The sequence below is a fragment of the Lepus europaeus genome, chromosome 13 (genome assembly GCF_033115175.1).
Source record: "Lepus europaeus isolate LE1 chromosome 13, mLepTim1.pri, whole genome shotgun sequence".
Classification (NCBI taxonomy): domain Eukaryota; kingdom Metazoa; phylum Chordata; class Mammalia; order Lagomorpha; family Leporidae; genus Lepus; species Lepus europaeus.
In genome coordinates, this window is record NC_084839.1 from 64,967,254 (window position 1) to 64,986,259 (window position 19,006).

Here is a 19,006-nt window from a genome sequence, read left to right on the forward strand (position 1 = left end):
GAAGATTAACGGCAATGTATGTAAGGGCCTGAGATACACAATAATTTGTCAGAGAATGACAGCTGTTTATTAGTTCATTGACCTCACTCCCTTTTCTTGCCAAGAAAAAGTCTAATGGCCTGCCCCATTAAGAGATTTGCCATACACACACTGTGGCTTACAAACCCACTATTTTCTCCCTGATTAAGTAGCGTATTCCATGTTGAGTCCGTGATAAGACTGGGCTTTAGGAACAGGTTAGAACATTTTTGAAAATATTACCTGTAGGACCACTGTGGTGGCGGGGGCTGTGGATGGGGGTTGTAAGGGGTGTTGGGGGAATGTCAGTACATTAGACCTAGTGTTGTCAAACAAAATTTCGTTGCAGTCTCTTTGCCACTTTCAAAAAGTTTTTCTCAGTAATTGATTCAAGGAAATAGTAACAGAAGTGGAATATTTAGATTTAGGCTATTTAGAAACATAAAATACAGCAAGAATTTACTCAGGGCCAGCACTGTGGTATGGCGGGTGAAGCTACCACCTGTGGTGCCAGCTGCTCCACTTCCGATCCAGCTCTCTGCTGTGGCCTGGGAAGACAGAAGATGGCCCAGGTGCTTGGGCCCCTGCACCTGCGTGGGAGATCTGGAGGAGGCTCCTGGCTCCTGGCTTCTGATTGGTCCAGCTCCAACCACTGTGGCCATTTTAGGAGTGGGCCAACAGATGGAAGACTTCTCTCTCTCTCTTTCTCTACCTCAGCCTCTCTGTGGCTCTGCCTTTCAAAGAGATGAATAAAAGAACTTACTCAACTTGATGCATGATTACTGCATAGACTGTTCCTCTTATCGCTAAAATATTCTACCACACCCAGCATATTTGGAGGCATTTTATAAAGGAGGCACAGTTTTGTGCAGATGAGATCTGCACCCTCACAAAAGGCTGCACTGCAGACCACACCCGCCCACACCCCGTGAAGAGACCACAGCTCCCTGTGGTTTAGGAGTGTGGTTTGATTTCTATGGAGATGTACATGAGGCCACCTTGGTTCTCCTTCAGATCTTCATGAATTCCCAAACTAGTGACAGTGTTCTATAATATTTGTCTTGAGAGAGGGCAAGTGTGTATGTGTATATGTGAAAGAGAGAGACCTACAGTGCCCCCCCACCACACAGCTACAAAGAACTATCTGTTTCAAAATGTTATTGCTGCCACAGTTCAACTCTTTATTTTTTTCAAGAATTATTTTATTTATTTGAAAGACAGGGTTACAGAGAGAGGTAGAGCCAGAGAGGTCTTCCATCCTACTGGTTCATTTCCCAAATGCAACAGACAGAGCTGAGCTGAGCTTATCTGAAGCCAGGAGCCAGGAGCTTCTTTCGAGTCTCCCATGCCGGTGCAGGGGCCCAAGGAGTTGAGCCCCCTTCTACTTCTACTGCTTTCCCAGGCAATAGCAGAGAGCTAGATCGGAAGAGGAACAGCCTGGACTTGAACCGGTGCCCATATGGGATGCTGGCACTGTAGACTGGGGCTTTAACCTGCTGCGCCACAGTGCTGGCCCCCATAGTTGAACTCTTAAAGAATCATAATTTCTTGGAGAAGGCAGAAGATTCTGCACTTTAGTAAGTTTGCCAGATAAATCTTAAATACATAAGACTCTTACCATTATGCTGACCTAACACTCATTTGTCCTCCAGAATTTTTTCAAACATCATTAAAACCTGTTTAAGATAAATGAATCATTTCCTACTGCACTCCTAATCCCATTCATTTAAGAATGCTATGATTTTACATTATGAACCACTCAACAATAGTTCCTTCCATTGGGTACCTTTTCTTGAAGTAAGTTTAGAATTTGCCTAAAAGAATAATTTTAGCCCAGTATGACCAGTCTAGAGACTTCCTCACTTTGGTCTTGCAAAACACTACAAAATTTTCTCTCCAAATTCCCCTTTTCTGTATTCCAAATTGTCTTAGTCCATTTTCTGTGGCCATAACAGTTGCCACACATTGCATAGTTTGTAAAGAAAAAAAATTGATTTCTCACAGTTCAGGGGGCTGAGAAGTCCAACAGCAAGATGGTGGCACCTGGAAGGATTGTCTCGCAGCAGCATTGCCTGGTGGAGGGCAGCAGGAGCGAGGGCGGAGGCCAGCCGGGTCTCCCTTCTTCTCGTAAAGCCATTGACCCCATCACAGCCCCCGCCCCCCGACCTCATCTAACCCTGCTACCTCCCAGAGGCCCCCCTCCAGATACCTTCAACTTGAAACTGGGGATTAAGTTTCCAACACAAGAACTTTGGGGAACACATCCAGGCCGTAGCACAAGGGGTCCCTTTACCTCTTCCTCTCCCACCAAGGCCTGGTGAGCCACAGACCTGTGGCTCTTTGTTTCGGGAAGAAGGAGCCAAGCTAGCATCAGTATTTACTACTTCATGGCTCCTGGTGTCTCCTAAGAAGACAGGCAGAGAGAGGTAGGTTACAGCTTTGGAAAGAACTGGAGAGTGGAGTAAAGAAAGCATAGATGTTGGGAGCAGCAAGTATCCCCAGGCTCAGAAGATGCTTCTTCAGGAAAAGCAGACTGTGTCTTATTCTGCATTGCAAACCAGCACCCAGCGCAGAGTCAGCACGTAGTAACCACTCAGTAAATCGCTGACGACCAAGTCAATGACTGCACGGGCTCTATCGAGGTTCATACTGAAACCGGGCCAGCGCCTGTTGGTAAGAGAGGAAGAAGCCAGAGTGAAGTGGGAGTAGAATAGAAGGCTCTGAGCCAGTTGGAGTTTGGTCTCCAAAGAGGAAGGCCAACAATCCAATCTTCATACCCAAGGAACTTGGACCTAATTTACGAGGGACAGTTCTCCCAGAAGAGAAATTACAACCAGCAATCTCAGACAGGGCAGGCATCAAGGACCTCCTCAGAAGAACACAGTTTCAGAAAGGAGCACACCCCTGTCAGGGATTCAGACCTGTTGGAAATGTCTGGAAATATCCCACTTGAGTAATCAGGATTCACGCCAGGCCCCTACTTAGTCTGTGGGGATCTGTCGCACCCGGCTGGAAACCAGGAAGAACCGTAGACACTGATAGAATCTAGGTCACCCCAGAAAAGCAGTGACTCAGGGAACATTGGCATGGACTGAGCTCACCCCGAATACAGCCGCTTGACTGATCTAGATGCTGCCAGCCAAGGCTGAGGGTGCATCGTCCGCCGGCATGAGGGCTGGCCCGGGGGGATGTGCGGGAGCCCAGAGATAGTGGTCACAATGGCTTCAGAGAAGAGGCTGCAAAGGGAGGGCAGGGACCACTTCCCGGCACCGTCTGCTGAGCTCTGTCTTGGGCAACTTCCCAGGCCTGTTTTCTAGGTCGGTTCCGTTCTGTTACCCATTGCGTTAAAGTAACTTGGGGTAATTGAAATCCAGCCTGGTTTTGTAGTCACAAGGCTCTCTAGGTAAACAGACAGCTGGCATGGCTGCCCTTGCCAAAATCTCTTGAATTTCCCCAGCCTGGTAGGGAGTAAATCCAGTAGCCTGTGCTGAATGGCAATCTCACCTTTCAACATAATAAAAAATTATTGTGCACTCTTCGGAGAAAGCAGAAATCAGAGGAGATCTTTTTCCCTCTGTTTCTTGTCCAAGGTCAGAAAAACAGTCCATCAATCAAAGTAGGTAGCTATCTTTAGTCCAGATAATTCATACCCACAGCTATTAGCATGTAGACCTCCTTATTAAGGAAATAAGTGAAGAGGTTGCAGGTGACAAACAGAGCCAAAGATACCCTAACCATCAACACCAATAAATATTAAACCAGTGCAGTGTGCAAAGTATTAGAAACCCAAAGAATAGCCAGTCCTTATCCTCCCAAAATCCTACACCATAGTTGCCAAGACAGCATATGTATTCCAAGAGGCCAATGTTATATGATTGAGAGTACAAAAAAAATATTACACAAGTACCCAGAAATTATCTGTCTGTTCCAAAGACTCGTGAGCCTCCACGCAGGCACTTGAATAAGCAGATTGACACAATTATGGTACATTCTGAAGAGCAGCCGATTATTGAGGCCAGTGGATTAATCCCCGGTTACCAAGAAAGCTTTTCAGCCCTTCCTACATAGAGAGCTGAATAGCTCCTTCTAGAAATTCAGGCAGTTAATGATCTGCTCAGCCCAAAAGTGCCGTCCCATGAGTGTCTTTTTTTCAAAAACAACCTCCCCAAAATGTTTCTCAATACTATGAAACACTCCTGAAGAAGACACAACCAGAGTGGGCAGTCACACTAGTGATCAAGATGCTGACATCCCACACCAGCGTATTTGGGTTTCGATTCCCAGCTCCAGCTCCTGTGTCTGGCCTCCTGCTAACGCAGACCCTAGGAGGCAGCAGTGATGGCTCAAATTATTAGGCCTCTGCCACCCACAAGGGAGACCTGAATTGAGTTTCTGTTTCTTGGCTGTAACCCTTAACCCAGTTCTGTCCATTGCAGGTTTTTCTCTGTAGGTTTCTTCACCCTGACAACATTATTCCACTTCAGTTCACTTTTCTCCCACATCCACCCTTCTCCTTACCCATTCAGCTTCACATCACCTAGAAGAGTAAAGGGGATACTGGGTTAAGGGAAGATGACTCTGAAGATGACTTGAATGACAAAATATGGAGTTTTGACAGTGGGGATTCATCAGTGGAGGCACAAGCATTTTTCTTGTAAGATTTATTTATTTATTTGAAAGACAGAGTTATACAGAGAGAGAGAGAGAGCAATCCATTCACTGATTCACTACCCAAATGGCCACAATGGCCGGGCCTGGGCCAGGAGCCAGGAGCTTCATCCAGATCTCCCACATGGGCGCAGAGGCCCAAACACTTAGGTCTCTTCTCCTGCTTTCCCAGGCACATTAGCAGGGAGCTATTTGCGAAGTGGAGCAGTCAGGACTTGAACAGTATGGGTTGCCGGCACCACAGACAGAGGCTTAACCCACTGTACCACAGCCCCACAAGCATTATTTTAAGATTAATCCAGAATTTGTATGCTCCATGTATATTAATTATAACAAAATGGCATTAATTTGGCTGCCACTGATTCACAAATTTCAGTCATTTGGAAAAGGAATAGACTCTAGTTTACTCTCCCATTATTTGAGCTGAAGGAATTTAGAGCCATGCTCAGCCCTTGAAAAAGGGTGGCCATTTACACTTGCTGTTATTATTGGGATTGTGGTGTTGTGTTCTTTAAAGTATGCAGCTTAGCAAAATGTAGGGGAAAGACTTGGTTGAGAGTAAGAATGGGAAGAAGCATGATTTTGGGGATCAGATCAGTGTGACTGAAAGCCTGATTCTGCTACTCACTGGATGTGTGCCTTCAGACTGAAATACCAGCAGGTGCAGGATCTGATACACACTAGATGTCCATTGTTAGTTTTCTTGCACTGACGTTGTAGTCGCTTTAAGAATTACCACAGTGATGCTTGCAAAGAGATTCTGACTGCTGGGTAAATTAACAGAAACTTTGCATTAAAATTAAGATGAGTGAAAGGACTTCTCAACTTCTTCAAAACAAGTCTCCATTTGAGGGTGGTGTTCAGTACTAAAGACCTTCTGCAGGGAGAGTCTAGGGACACTAAATGTGTGAGAAATAGGGGATATTGTGTAGAGTACAGATTTGGGGATCTTTAGCATGGGGTCGTATTTAGCATAGAGACAACATTCAAAAGCTGTTCTGAAGCAGGTGCATCTGTATCTGCAGAATCCCAATTCTGCTGATCTCTGTAGAGATCCAGGGGTTGAATAGGCCAAAAGACAGCTGTTGGCTCAGCTTTTACAAAGCTGGTTGGCTGTGTCAGGTGGGGATGCACGAGTTCCCTGTTCCGATTGTGTCCCAACACAGGCGACACGGGTTGTGTAAATAGCATCTACACATCAGATAGGCCAGTGGACTAGAAGAGCTTTCAGACCCCTTCCAGTGTTAAGAGTCTGATTGTAGACCCAAAGTATGTTAGCAAAGGGGTAAGGTAAATATTATTCATCCTCCACAGCGTGACAAATGAGTTTGGTTTTTATCGTTTGAAAATAAATGTGAGAGACCTATGTCGGTGACACTGAAGATGGTTTCCCTTAGTGTGATTCAGACTGGCTAGCTTCCATCCGATACAAGTGAGGTCATATTTCATTCCAGAGGGTGCTTTGCTTAAAACACCCTGAGGATAATCTGTTTTCAAGGAACCTCAAAACACACTCTGATTTACAAACACTAGATGCCGTACTTGTAAATCGTTCTCGTCTATTTGTTGTCTAGTCTCAGTAGAGCCATACCTAATTACAATGTCCTGACATTTTTTATTATGGTTATTTTAAGATGGCCTGTGGTTTCACATACTGTCTGTCTGTAGAAAAGCCAAAAGACCACAGGAATATCAGAATGCAGAACTCAAATCTCAAATATTGTTTATGAGCTGAAAGAAAAGTGGTTTGCCAACATATCTATTTTGATAACCCTTGTGTATGCATAAAAATATCTTTTAAAATGTGTTTTGGAAGATTTGTGCTGATTTGTTTTTCTTGGGTGTTTGAGAAGTTGGCTTTCAATATCTTTTAGCTCTAACTATTATAAAGAATGTTTGCCCTAAGTTTTAAATTTTCTTACTTTGAGAGTAAATGAGAAAAAAATACTTTCTGAATCTATGCTTTAGAAAACTGAGATGAGCATATGGTCAGATGGTAAAAATAAAAGTTAACACCAAATAATCCATAGAAAAATAAGTGGAATGAACCAAACTCGGCAGTTAGAAACATTTCATTTGCAACGTGGATGGAACTGGAGACCATTATGTAAAGTGAAATAAACCAGGCACAGAAAGACAAGTACTGCATGACCTCACTCATATGTGGAGTCTAAAAAAGTTGATCTCCCGGAAGTCAAAAGTAGGGTGGTGGTTACCAGAGGCTGGAGAGAGAAGGGAGGGGGTGGATGGAGAAAGGTTGATTAAGAGGTACCAAGTGAAAGTCAGATTGGAAAAAGAAGTTCTGGTGTTCTATTGCATGGCAGGATGACTACAGATAATGGTAATGTGCTATGTATTTTTAAAAAATACAGAGAAAAAGGATATTGAATATGTTCACCATAAATGATAAATGTTTAAGAAATCATTTACCCTGGATTTGAATATTATATATGTATACTTGTATTAAAATATCACACTATTTCTGATAAATAGATACAATTTTTATGTATTAGTTAAAATAAGTAAGGATGGTTTATAGAAAAAGCACAGATTCACAGATTGTATTTTTAAAATATCCAGCTGTATGTCATTTACAATAAAACATACCCATAATAGAATATGAAGATACAGAAAGATTGGATAAAAATATGAGAAAAGTTGTTTCAAGCAAATATCAGAAGAAAGCTAGTGCTAGAAGACCATGCCTTCACCACGCCCCTGTGTGACCTCATGCCCCTACCTGACCACACCTGGGTTCCCACCTGCTCACCAGACCATGTAGCCATTCCCTTTTGAAAAACATAAAAGGCAAGGAGCACCCCAAAATCACTCTCTGCCTCTGCTTCGCTGCCCGGGATAAGCTGTTGATAGCTGCTCGAGATGCTTGCTGCACGTGGTTTTTGGCCTGCTTTCTGCTTTGTATGGACCCCAACCTAATTTCCAGGCTTTCTCGTCTCCTTAAATTAGACTAACGCCCTCACTCTCCTATGCATTTCTCCCACTGAATAAAGAGCTTAAAAGAAAAAAAGCTAGTGTAGTTGTGTTAACGTGGGATAAAATAAACTTTATGGCAAAAAGAGTATTGGCATAAATAGGAACGTTATATACTATTAAAAAGAAACAGTTAACCTAGAAGGTATAATTCTAATCTTCACTTAGTGATTCTCCGTTAGTATACAAAAGGCAAAAATTGAGAGAATTGCAATAAGAAATTGCTGAGTACACAACCACAGGAAATTTATGTATAATTTTCTTGGGTAATTAATAGACCATGCAGCCAAAAAAAATTAAGTACAAATTATTTGGATGATGCAGTTAAACATAAACTAGTAGATTCACAATAAGGCTCCAACGTAACATTCTTTTTTAAAAAAATTTTTATGTATATGAGAGGCAGAGTTACAGACAGAGAGAGGGAGAGACATAGAGAAAGGTCTTCCGTCCACTGGTTCATTCCCCAAATGGCCGCAGCTCCCAGAGCTGAGCTCATCCAAAGGCAGGAGCCAGGAACTTCTTTCAGGTTTCCCACATGGGTGGGCCATCTTCTACTGCTTTCCCAGGCCGTAATCAGAGAGCTGGATCAGAAGAGGAGCAACTGAGACGTGAACCGGCGCCCATATGGAACTCCAGCACCACAAGCAGAGACATAGCTACTACGCCGGTCCCCAGCATAACATTCTAAATAGGGTCCAAAATTTGGGTTTGTGTAAAATGACAGATTATGCAATTACAACATTAATACCAAAAATATCATATTTTGTCAATTCTAAGACATACATTTTTCCTACATTTTAACATCATTGATTGGGAATTTCAGATAATCAAAATTATAATTAGTATTTATTTATATGTTTATTTAATGGGTAATGTCTTTCTGTAATGTTTCATAAAAGAATGAGGCATCCAGAATGGAGGCATGAGAAATTTGAGAAATGCAGTCTGTGCTGTACCAAAAGTAAAGATAATGAAACATATGTTGGGGCCAGTGCTGTGGCGTAGTTGAGTAAAGCCACCGCCTGCAGTGCTGGCATCCCACATGACATCCCAGTTCAAGCTCCGGCTGCTCCTCTTGATCCAGCTCCCTGCTATGGCTTGGGGAAGCAGTAGAAGATGATCCAAGTCCTTGGGCCTCCACACCCACGTGAGAGACCTGGAGGAAGCTCCTGGCTCCTGGCTTCAGATCGGCACAGCTCCAGCTGTGTGGCCATCCGGGGAGTGAACCAATGGAAGGAAGTCCTTTCTCTCTGTCTCTCCCTCTCACTGTCTGTAACTCTACCTCTCAAATAAATAAATAAATATTTTTAAAAAAACATGTTGAACAAAGCTGATCAATCTCTTCCTCTCCACCACCCACCCCTTATTCACAAGTAAGAACTTTAGCCTTTCCCCTTTAGGAAATGCCTCACTATTTACAAGAAATCTATATCCAACAAAGAATGCCTGTTCCTTTTCAAGCACACTTTCATGCTTTTATAAGAAGTAGTCATGTAGTAAGCCCTAAAGTAAGTCTCAACAAATTTCAGAAATTGATATACAATCTATATTCTGGAATTTTAAAAAAATACTGGTCAATAGCCAATCAAGTTATCAATCAGTTTTGAAAATCTCATGTTTTTTGGTTTTTTTTTTTTTTTTTTTTTTTTGACAGACAGAGTGGATAGTGAGAGAGAGAGAGACAGAGAGAAAGGTCTTCCTTTGCCGTTGGTTCACCCTCCAATGGCCGCTGCGGCTGGCGCATCGTGCTGATCCAAAGCCAGGAGCCAGGTGCTTCTCCTGGTCTCCCATGCGGGTGCAGGGCCCAAGCACTTGGGCCATCCTCCACTGCTTTCCCAGGCCATAGCAGAGAGCTGGCCTGGAAGAGGGGCAACCGGGATAGAATCCGGTGCCCCAACCGGGACTAGAACCCGGTGTGCCGGCGCCGCAAGGCGGAGGATTAGCCTGTTAAGCCACAGCGCTGGCTGAAAATCTCATGTTTTAAAGCTTCAAACACACATACAAATCCTTTATGAGTCAATGTAAAATCATAATGTAAATGAGAAACTATTTAGAATTGATCAATTATGATGTCACATACTAAAACTTAGAATGTAGTTAAGGTGGTTCTTGGAGGAAAATTTGTGGTCTTCAGTGATTATAATAGGAAAGAAAAGAAGTTGTAAGTCAATGAGCCAAGCACAGAACTCAAGAAGTCAGAGGAAAGCAACAGAGAAAACCTCGCCAAAAAAAAAAAAAAAAAAAAAAAAAAATGGACAAATAAAGTAGGAACAGAACAGAACAGAAAATAAGAAGGGGTAACAAAGAAAACTGTTAGTTGAGCATAAAGCAGACAAAACAGAGGAATAGACGTGAATCCAGAGAACTGGGTTATGGCTGGATGGAAAGAGGAGCCCAACTACTGTCACAGGTTCAGGCTGGTGCTAGAGGGAGGTCATTAACCAAGGGAGCTAAAAACACACACAACTTGAGTTCATCCCTCACCCACTCCCAAGTCTTCCTTCCTAGGGAAGCTTTTGTACACAAGATGGATGCTATGAAATATTGTTCTATATTTACATTTCACCACTCCATACATATCACCAACTAAAATCTACCAAATTATTATGGTGCTCTTGATTGGTGAGACTGTTTGTCTCCATAATGGTCTCTGATCACTATGGATTTTTTTTTTTTAATTTATGGTTCTGTTTATTTCCTATGCTAGATACTCCCCTTGCTTTCTAGCTGGACAGTGCATGCCTCTGGATGCCCTGATATCAGATAACCAAGCTTATATAAGTTGTGCAAAAAATAAGAATTCCTAGTGCCTGAATAAGAGCTTGAAGAAAGTGTATGCCCTCTGAACAAGATGCTTTAGTGAATGGCCCATGTGTCCAGTTATGCCTGTTCCCGGGTTACGGAGACTCTTCCAGATGGTAGAATCATTTGAGCTGAGCATTCTAAATTAGTGAGTGCAACTGAGAAAGGTACAGTTGTAGGAAGAAATGCACAATTTAAGAAGAATCCAAAAAGTTGAGATAGGGGGAAGAAGGTTGCGAAGAGAGAAGAGGAGGAGGAGGAAGACGGAGAAGAAGGAAGAGGAGGAAAAGGGAGAGACAGAGAAGGAGAAGGAAAAGGAGATATGAGGTTTGGAAAGTGAGATCAAAAATCAAAGAAAGCCTGAGAAAATATCCTTTCTATCAAAACTAAAATAATTGCCAACTCTTTAAATGATCCAAACTTGGCAAAAACAGTTGGCTAGTCTTCATAGAATGGGAAGAGACCTGGCCTGACCCAGACCCCCATTGGCCTGGTTGGCAGTTGATAGACGTTTTGCACCAAATCACAAGTTGCCCCAGGTTCCTATGTGTGTTTGCTAATCAGGATCGTATTTGAGACTGATATGATTGATATTGTTTACACTCCACAAAAGCAAACTCTTCCCTCCATTCCCTACAGAATGGCCAAGACCCACCTTCCCTTGTGCAAAGCAACCATACTCTCACTTATTAGGGCACCAAAGAAATTCAAAAACCAGCGATTTAATTGATTTCTCCCCCAAAGAAGAGTCAGTGCCACAAGCGATACATAGCTAACATTCCTCTGCCTTTGCTGTGGTTGCTAGACCAGATGTTCGTTTAGTCAGTGCCCAAAGCAGTGGACTTAATGTTTTGTTTCTTTTTTCTTTTTTTCGAAAAATTTAAAAGTACTTGAATAAGTGACAACTAAAATATTCCTGGGATTTTCTTACACACAACCCTGCTTCAGGAAAACTGCTTCACTGGCAGGCCAAAGAAGTACGAAAGGCACAGCTAAGGCAATTTTATTTTGCCTGCAGTGCCCAAACTCATGGATTTATTACAGATATCTGTAAAGGTTCTTGAGATTGTATATAGGAGGTGCAAACTCAGTCAAAATAAGTATCTACAAAATGCTTCTTATGATAAGAGTTCAACCTGGCAACCTCCCATTGACCCCTACCTACTTGCCTTAAAATGTTTGAATGCACTGATCCCTAGCAGATAGAAATATCTGATGATGATTCTGTATTTCATATTCCTCACTCTTAATAAAACTCTGCCCATCCTACTTGTGTGCCTTTGATCATAGTTTGGTTTCTCTCTGGAATGCCCTTCTTTGTCTTTCTACCCGCTCAGTTTCACCATGGCTGCAAGTCCTGCCACGTCCTGTCTGGATCCGCCCCAGGATGTGCACTGGCTCAGCACGTCTCTTAAACTCGCTCTGCGCTGAGCTCAGGCACTGAGGATCGTAGAACACCTGTGCTGCTCTCGGAGCACGTCCTGTGATCCTTGCCTGCTGCTGAGTGATGACCTCTTTCAGGACTGGAGCTAGTCCTGCCTCACACTGCTGAACATAGTTGAGAAACTCAATGACTTGTTGGTTTCCTGATATACACAGGGATGGGGAGAGACCCAGATCCTATTGTCCTGGTTGACAATTTGCAGCCATATTGCATCAAATCACAAGTTGCTCTAGGATCCTTACGTGTATTTTCAAGTCAGGAAATTATTTGGTACTAACTTGATTTATATTGTTATTTATATTGACCCAAAAAGCAGGCCAACTCCTCTCTCTGTTCCCACAGAATGACGGAGTCCCAGCAAGGTATAAAAACACTTTTCCTTGTCCAAAGCAACCATCTTCTCATCCATCCATTAGGGCACCAAGAGTATTATGCAGTTTAAAGACATTGTTTTCAGGAATGGTCACCAGTGGTAAGCTTCCATCTTTATGAGGCTTCACCACACCCATCCTTCAGAGTCCACAAGTCAAAGCAACACCCAACAGTATATAGTAGGTGATATTTACTTACTAATAACATGTAACAGTAATGCTAACATACTAGAAATGATCAGTAAAACCAACTGGGCATATATATTAAATAAAGAGCCACATTAAAATTAAGTAGGCGAATGACTATTTCTTTTACACTATCACAGGACTTAAACATTACTAAGTAACCTTTGTAATCCTCTTTCAGCATCCCACTTATAAGAACTAAGACATTCTGAACACTAATTGAGCTGTATTTTGTCACCATTATTCTCTGAAAACTAGGTTTTTTTAAAAAAAGATTTTATTTATTTCAGAGGTATAGTTACAGGAAGAGAGACACAGAGACAGGTCTTCCATCCACTGGTTCACTCCCCAAATGGCCACAACAGCCAGAGCTGGGTGAATCCAAAGTCAGGATCCAGGAGCTTCTTCTACATCTCCCACGTGGGTGCAGGGGCCCAAGAACTCAGGTCATCTTCTACTGCTTTCCCAGGCCATAGCAGAGACCTGGATCAGAAGAAAAGCAGCCAGGACATGAGCTGGTGCCTATATGGGATGCCGATGCTGCAGGCAGAGGCTTAGCCCGCTATACCACAGTACCAGCCCCCCTGAAAACTGGTTTCGATTAGCAAAATCCATGAATTTTATCGAGAGGGGAAGTGCTGAATGAATCCAAAGTTTACTTTTTACCACCCTGACCATTGTGACAGGAAATGTCATTACTGGGCCAGGTGACAAGAATACCAAGGTGATAGAGGGAAACCTTCCACTTGATATGAGTGAGTGTCCTTCCATGATAAGGCCCCAACTCTCGAGTTTGTAGAAATATGTCACCCGTTGTCCCCTTGCCTGTATACTAATGATGGCTTAGCTAAGTCTTCCTGGCATTATTCACTTAAGACATAATGAAGTAAGACTGATAGCAAACTGGAGTATTCATATCCAAGTTATTTCTGCTCCTTCAAAGTATTGACCTTGGAGAGCTGTGTGCTTTCTCCAACAACATAGTCACTAATCCAGTTATTTTCTGCACTCTTGCTTTGGAATTGCCATAGCCCTCAAGGCACAGTATTTGGGTAATCTCAATAGAGGAATAGAAAAACATCATTGTCATTTGATTTCAAAAACTCCAGAAGTTGTGGGAAGCAGGTCTGATGAAGAATGGATTATGAAGTTGGGAACCTTCTTGGGGAAGAACAAAACATGACTCAGAAGTTGTAAGGTTTTCTTCTTGTGGCCTGGGAGTTGGATTTAGAAATGGTTTCAAGGAAGGTGTTTGAGGACTGCTTTGAGTAATGATTGTATCTTTGAGGGAAGTCTCCATCCTCTAAACCCATGGATTTTGAGGAAATTCAATTCATTTGGATGTGGGGGTTCTCTTATGTTCATGGCATGAACAGCCTCATGGGTTAACAGCCATGTTTTCTGGAAAGAGCTCCATAAAGGCCTAGGTAATTCTCACCTCATGTTTTTTTTTTAATTCTGCCCACTACTTGGATTAAAGAGTCTAGTGTCCTCACCATCTATCAATTTTACTGCCATTTCTAGTCCAAAATACCTCTCAGGTAGCAAGAATGAATCTTATTATTTGGTTATGTTACCACATTAATGTTTGATCAGTTATTAAATTTACCACTGGAAAATGCACTTGGGTTTTCTTTCCTTGACATTGGGATGGCAATGTTAGGTACTTGGGTTTCTCAAAAATGTAATCTGGGACCACCCACTAACACCATAGCTCCTGTCACAGTTAGTGTGAGGTTCACAGGCATCAAATTCATTTGCCTGTGCCAAGCCTGGGCACATCCCCAGGAACCTGGCTCGGGCACAGAAGCAAGGGAAGAATGGAAAGGGGAGGTACATGTACCGAAGGATGACCGAGGGCCAGCCCTTATCTCACACGGACTCGCAGTCAGTCCTGGGCAGAGACTGTAGGGAAAAGGACGTTCAGAGAGAGGTTAGTTAGCTTCTCCAAAGCCCACATATTTGTAAGCGGAAGTATTAGGATTTGAGACATCTTCTCTTGATTCCAAAGTAAAGATGTTTTTTGGTTTAAAAAAAAAATTTACCCAAGCAATGAAAGTTAGAAAGGTTGTATTAGGGAGAAGAGTGAGAAAGGGGCAAGGTGTATACAGGGATCTAAATGTGATTTAGTTTTGTCAAAGCACGAAGTATAAGGGGGAGGGGATCAGGGAGGACACTGCAGAAACAAGAGGAGCCTTGTGGGCTAAGGACCCAAAACCCTGTGCTTTGCGGTCTATAAATGGATTCCAGGGATTTAATGGACACCTCCTGCCTCCGAAATTATAATCTAAAGTGTGTGATTTTGTGTGTAAACGTGAATGTGTACTTTTGTGGAGAAATGGCTGTCTCGGTACCGCCGGATTCTCAGATGTTAAGAACTCTTAGAAGCAATGAAGAACTGTTGAAGAGTCCGTGGGTAGGCACAGCTGTCAGATGAATGGTTCCAGCTGCGGTGGAGCAGATGGACTTCCCAGGAGCAATCCTGGCGGTAGAGAAACCAGTAAGGAGATCATTGCAGCTGTGCAGAAAGACGCTGAGATTCTCAGCCTGACCCGCAGTGCTGGGGACGGAGCAGACAGAGGCAGACCCAGCCAGGCTGATGGAGAGGGGTGGAGGGTGTGATCTGGGGGAAGGGAGAGAGGGAGAAAAAGAGAACTGAGGTTGACTTCCCAGGTTCCAGTTTGGGTGGATGGGTGGCACCACGAAGTGAGTGGGTTTGAAGGAAAAGCAGTGAATGCAGTTTGGACTGCTGAACTTGAGGGATGAGTGGCAGCTGCTGGACAGCTGAATGACCACAAAGCATGATTAGAGGTCCAGGCTAGAAGCAAAGATTTCAGTCATCAATATCTAGATGAATGCTTAGGCTGTGGAAGGAAAAATGAGCCAGCCCGTGAAGAGTGCTAGAAAGAAAACAGCAGTGAGCCACGAATGGATCCAAGGGTTGCACAACACTGTACATGTCCTTAATGCCACCAAATTGTACACTTAGAAGTAGCTACAATGGTAACTACCAAACTGTACAGTTAAAATGATGTACATAAATATATATTTAAAAGTGGGAAAGCAAAAGAAATTACTTCATAAAGCACATCAACATCTAAGCATCTGCATATAAGAAGCCTGAGAGGAAGGTGGGAGAAATGAACAGAGATAGGAGGGGTCAGGAGAGAGCTGTCATAGATGACAGGGGATGAGGATTGCAATAAAATAAAACACAGGGTCGGGTGGCCAGGTGAGTTAGACAATCCCTAAAGTAGCTTCCAGAAATAAGAGCTGAAATATATAAGCTCCGGGAGAGAGAGAATTCTAGTCTCAGGCATGCCCATCCAGAACTTCTCAGCAGAAATAAAACGACTGAAATTTCATCTTGCAAAATAAAACTTGCCTGGGCTCTGCCAGTTTTGCCTGGGCAGGCAACAGCTCAGAGCAGCTGCTTTGGATGGGGCTAAATTCCACTGGAGAGTCCTGGAATGTGACGCCTCCGAAGCACCAGCCTTTGAGGAAGCGGGGAGCAGTGTGCAGAGCCTCCCCCCTCCAATTCACTGCCCCACAGCGACAGCCCTGACTATGAGCTCAGGGTCTCCTGTCCGAGCAGAGCGAGGCGGACGTGTTGGTCCTCCGCTGATCTCGGCCCCCGATGGACACTGGGGTTTAGAACCACTGACTGCTGGGAGTCACCAGGCCGGCCAACAGACCAGAGCTGCCCAGGCTAAAGGGTCTCTCTCCTGAGTGCTTTGCAGCAGGGCTTCAAAGACAGCCTCACCCAACCCCAGAGAGAAGAGGAGGGAGGGTGGAGGACCCCTAGGGAGCCTCAAAGCCCCCCATCACCACCATCAGGCTTGTCCCCGCGTGCCCTGTGCAGGGGAGCTTCCAGAGAAAAAGCATCACCAGCTTTCAGGAAGCGCTCATGAATCCTCAGCTGTTTTCTTGTCATGTTCTTGGCGGGTCAGCTACCAGCCCTGCAGTGTGGATCGGGTCTCACTAATGCGTGGTTAATGTGTGCAGGACAGTCTAACCCTGTGAGAGCACCGAGTCCGTAACTCTGCACAACCCAGCGTCAGCCAGAACTGCTGCAGACCGGTCCCACCCCTCACTCACACAGACATACACACACAGCGACACACACGCATACACACACATACACAGACGCACACACACAGATATACATGTGCGCACAGACATGCAGATATACACATGCACACACACACATACACAGATGCAGACACACACAGATATACATGTACGTGCACACACACAGACACACACATACACAGATATACATGCGCACACAGACACACACTTACACAGACATACATACACAGACCAGACACACATAGACATGCACGCACACACACGTATATACACACAGAGATATACATGCATGTGCACACACACCCAGTGAGGGCTGTAATAAGCCCCTTGGGAATAAACTGAGTCCACTGTTGCCAAATGTGATTGGTACACTTCCCAGCCCCCATCCTGGCGTTAGCTAGAGTAAGAGATGCCGGTGGAGGCTGGAGGTCACTGGAGTGGGGGTGTGAAGCCCGCCTCTCTCCTGCCTGCACTGTGGGTTACCTGGGAGATGAGGCCCAACAGTGCAAGTCTGGGTCTTGCCCTTCTGACTGCCAGCTGGAGCCTTCTGTGAGTGTGGCAGCAAATGGCCTGGAACCTGGAGGCTGGAATTAAATCGATTTCCCAGGCCATGGCGCCTGCCCAGGAGAGACGCACAGCTCCGGGAACAGTTACCAGGCGCTGATTGGCTTATGCCTTAGGGACCCTCATTTGAACAGGTCCCTTCTGGATGCTTCCAAGGCTCGGAGAGGGGCCCCTATCCTTTTTATTTTTAAAAAATATATTTCTGTTTCTTCAGGGGTTCTCCCCAGATGGGTTAAGCAGCGGGCCCGAGCAGAGCTGCTTGTGTGGAGCAGCAGGGAGCAGCTCCTCCCTGTGGCCAGTGTGCTCCCAAGAGAGAAAGGGGAGACACATCCACATACGCCCAGCTCGCTTTTTCCTTATCTGCTGAGTGAGTTAAGGGGCAGGTCAGGGTCACACACGACAGGAAGAGAACCATCAGTGTCCAGGCCCACCTGGAGGACACTTTATTGGCCACAGGATGACCACCCCCCCCTTACCCACCACGGGCAGCAGGCAGAATCCCAGAGCAAGCCCCACTTTGAGACATAGAACTCCACAAAGGGACTGCATGGACCTTCCCAGCCCTCCCCAGTTCCTCGGCATGTTCTCCTCCCCTTTCCCATGGCAACCCTCACAACAAAACAGAAAGGAACAGCGAGCTGGACGCTGGGTCCTCCCCGGGCCTGGCTCGCCTATGACACGATTGCAAACAAACCCAGACAAGATCTAAGCTTTGCCCCTGCCCCAGGCCTCATGTTAGAAATGCAGGTGACCCGGATGCCACCTACCGAGTGAGAGAAGCCTGCGTTACCCCTGTGAGAACAGTGTCCTCCTTGTCCTAAAGGCGAGGCCTGATTTCATGAGCCCGGAGCAGAAGGAATTCGACCAGAGCATGATATGGGGACTTTGCTTTGCAAGCCAGGCAGCCTTCAGGGAAGAAGCAGGCTGCATGCCCAGCCCTGTGTTTAATGTCACCTGTCTACATGCCTCAGGGCGCCTCTGGGCCAGCAGATTACACTTCAGCCTTTGATGGCCCAGAGGAGCCTGAAAAGTTCCTAAAGAGGAAGGCTGATCCTGTCCCCCTTCCCCGCCCCTGGAAGATGTACCCAGTAGGCTGCTCCCTTGACCCCTGCTTCCTATAAGCCCTGGTCACCCATCCCACAGCACCACCCCCATCCGCTGTCAAAGTTTCTTATAGGGCCATGTTGACTTCTTCAGCTTTATTTCCATTTTGTAAATAAAGTAAGAATTTAGCCTGTGTCAATATTTAGGCTGCTAGGAAGGCTTCTGGTGAATTACAGACACCAGGAGCCTGCTGGGCAAGTCCGTCTCTGGGCTTTGGGTCATAAAATCAGGTCCTTCCACGTCCCCAGCTCTGGCTCCACCTTCCCATCAGGACCTCCGGAGAGAACCTGGAATAAGGCTCTGCCCCTCAGCCCGGGGGCTACTCCTGCTGATCTTGGGAGCCAGGGAGCACCAGTTCCCAGAAGCCACTTTGCCCCTGCCACCTGACTGAGAATGGTCCTTGGGCGGGCACAGTCCTACTGGGGACTATTGATCTTAGTGGCCCCACGCAGCCCCAGGATGGTGGGTGTCCATGTAGGCTGGGGTCTCTTGTGAAGATGGAGAGCAGAGCCCAAGCCCACACATTGGTGCGAGTTCAAGCGTGAGAGCTCCTCTCCCTCTGGGCTCACATCCAGGAGGAAGCTCTCTGGAGCAAGTGGCCATTAGCATAGGATGTGCCAGCAGGCAGTGAACCAGGGACCCCAGAGGATACAACGGAGTCCACAGCCCAAATAGCCAAGGCAGTCTGCTCCAGAGTGGGAGAGTGGAGAGGGGAGGAGAGCCAGGTTCCGGAGGGGGGGGGGGGGGGAAGCAGACTCTGCTG

The 19,006-nt window shown here is 45.1% G+C and overlaps 1 protein-coding gene across 2 annotated transcripts in view; it reads left to right on the forward strand.

Annotated features, from left to right (window-relative positions):
• ANTXR1 (ANTXR cell adhesion molecule 1) overlaps positions 1 to 19,006 on the forward strand; it is a 232,098-nt gene that overhangs the window by 115,117 nt on the left and 97,975 nt on the right. Inside the window, exon 13 of one of the 2 annotated variants that reach the window (XM_062209570.1) lies at positions 11,820 to 12,598. The exons of the other annotated variant lie outside the window; for it this stretch is intronic. Within the exon in view, the coding sequence (XP_062065554.1) occupies positions 11,820 to 11,897 (78 nt within the window). The 3' untranslated portion in view covers positions 11,898 to 12,598. Of the gene's footprint in view, positions 1 to 11,819; positions 12,599 to 19,006 lie in introns of those variants that run through there. 2 annotated transcript variants of the gene reach the window in all.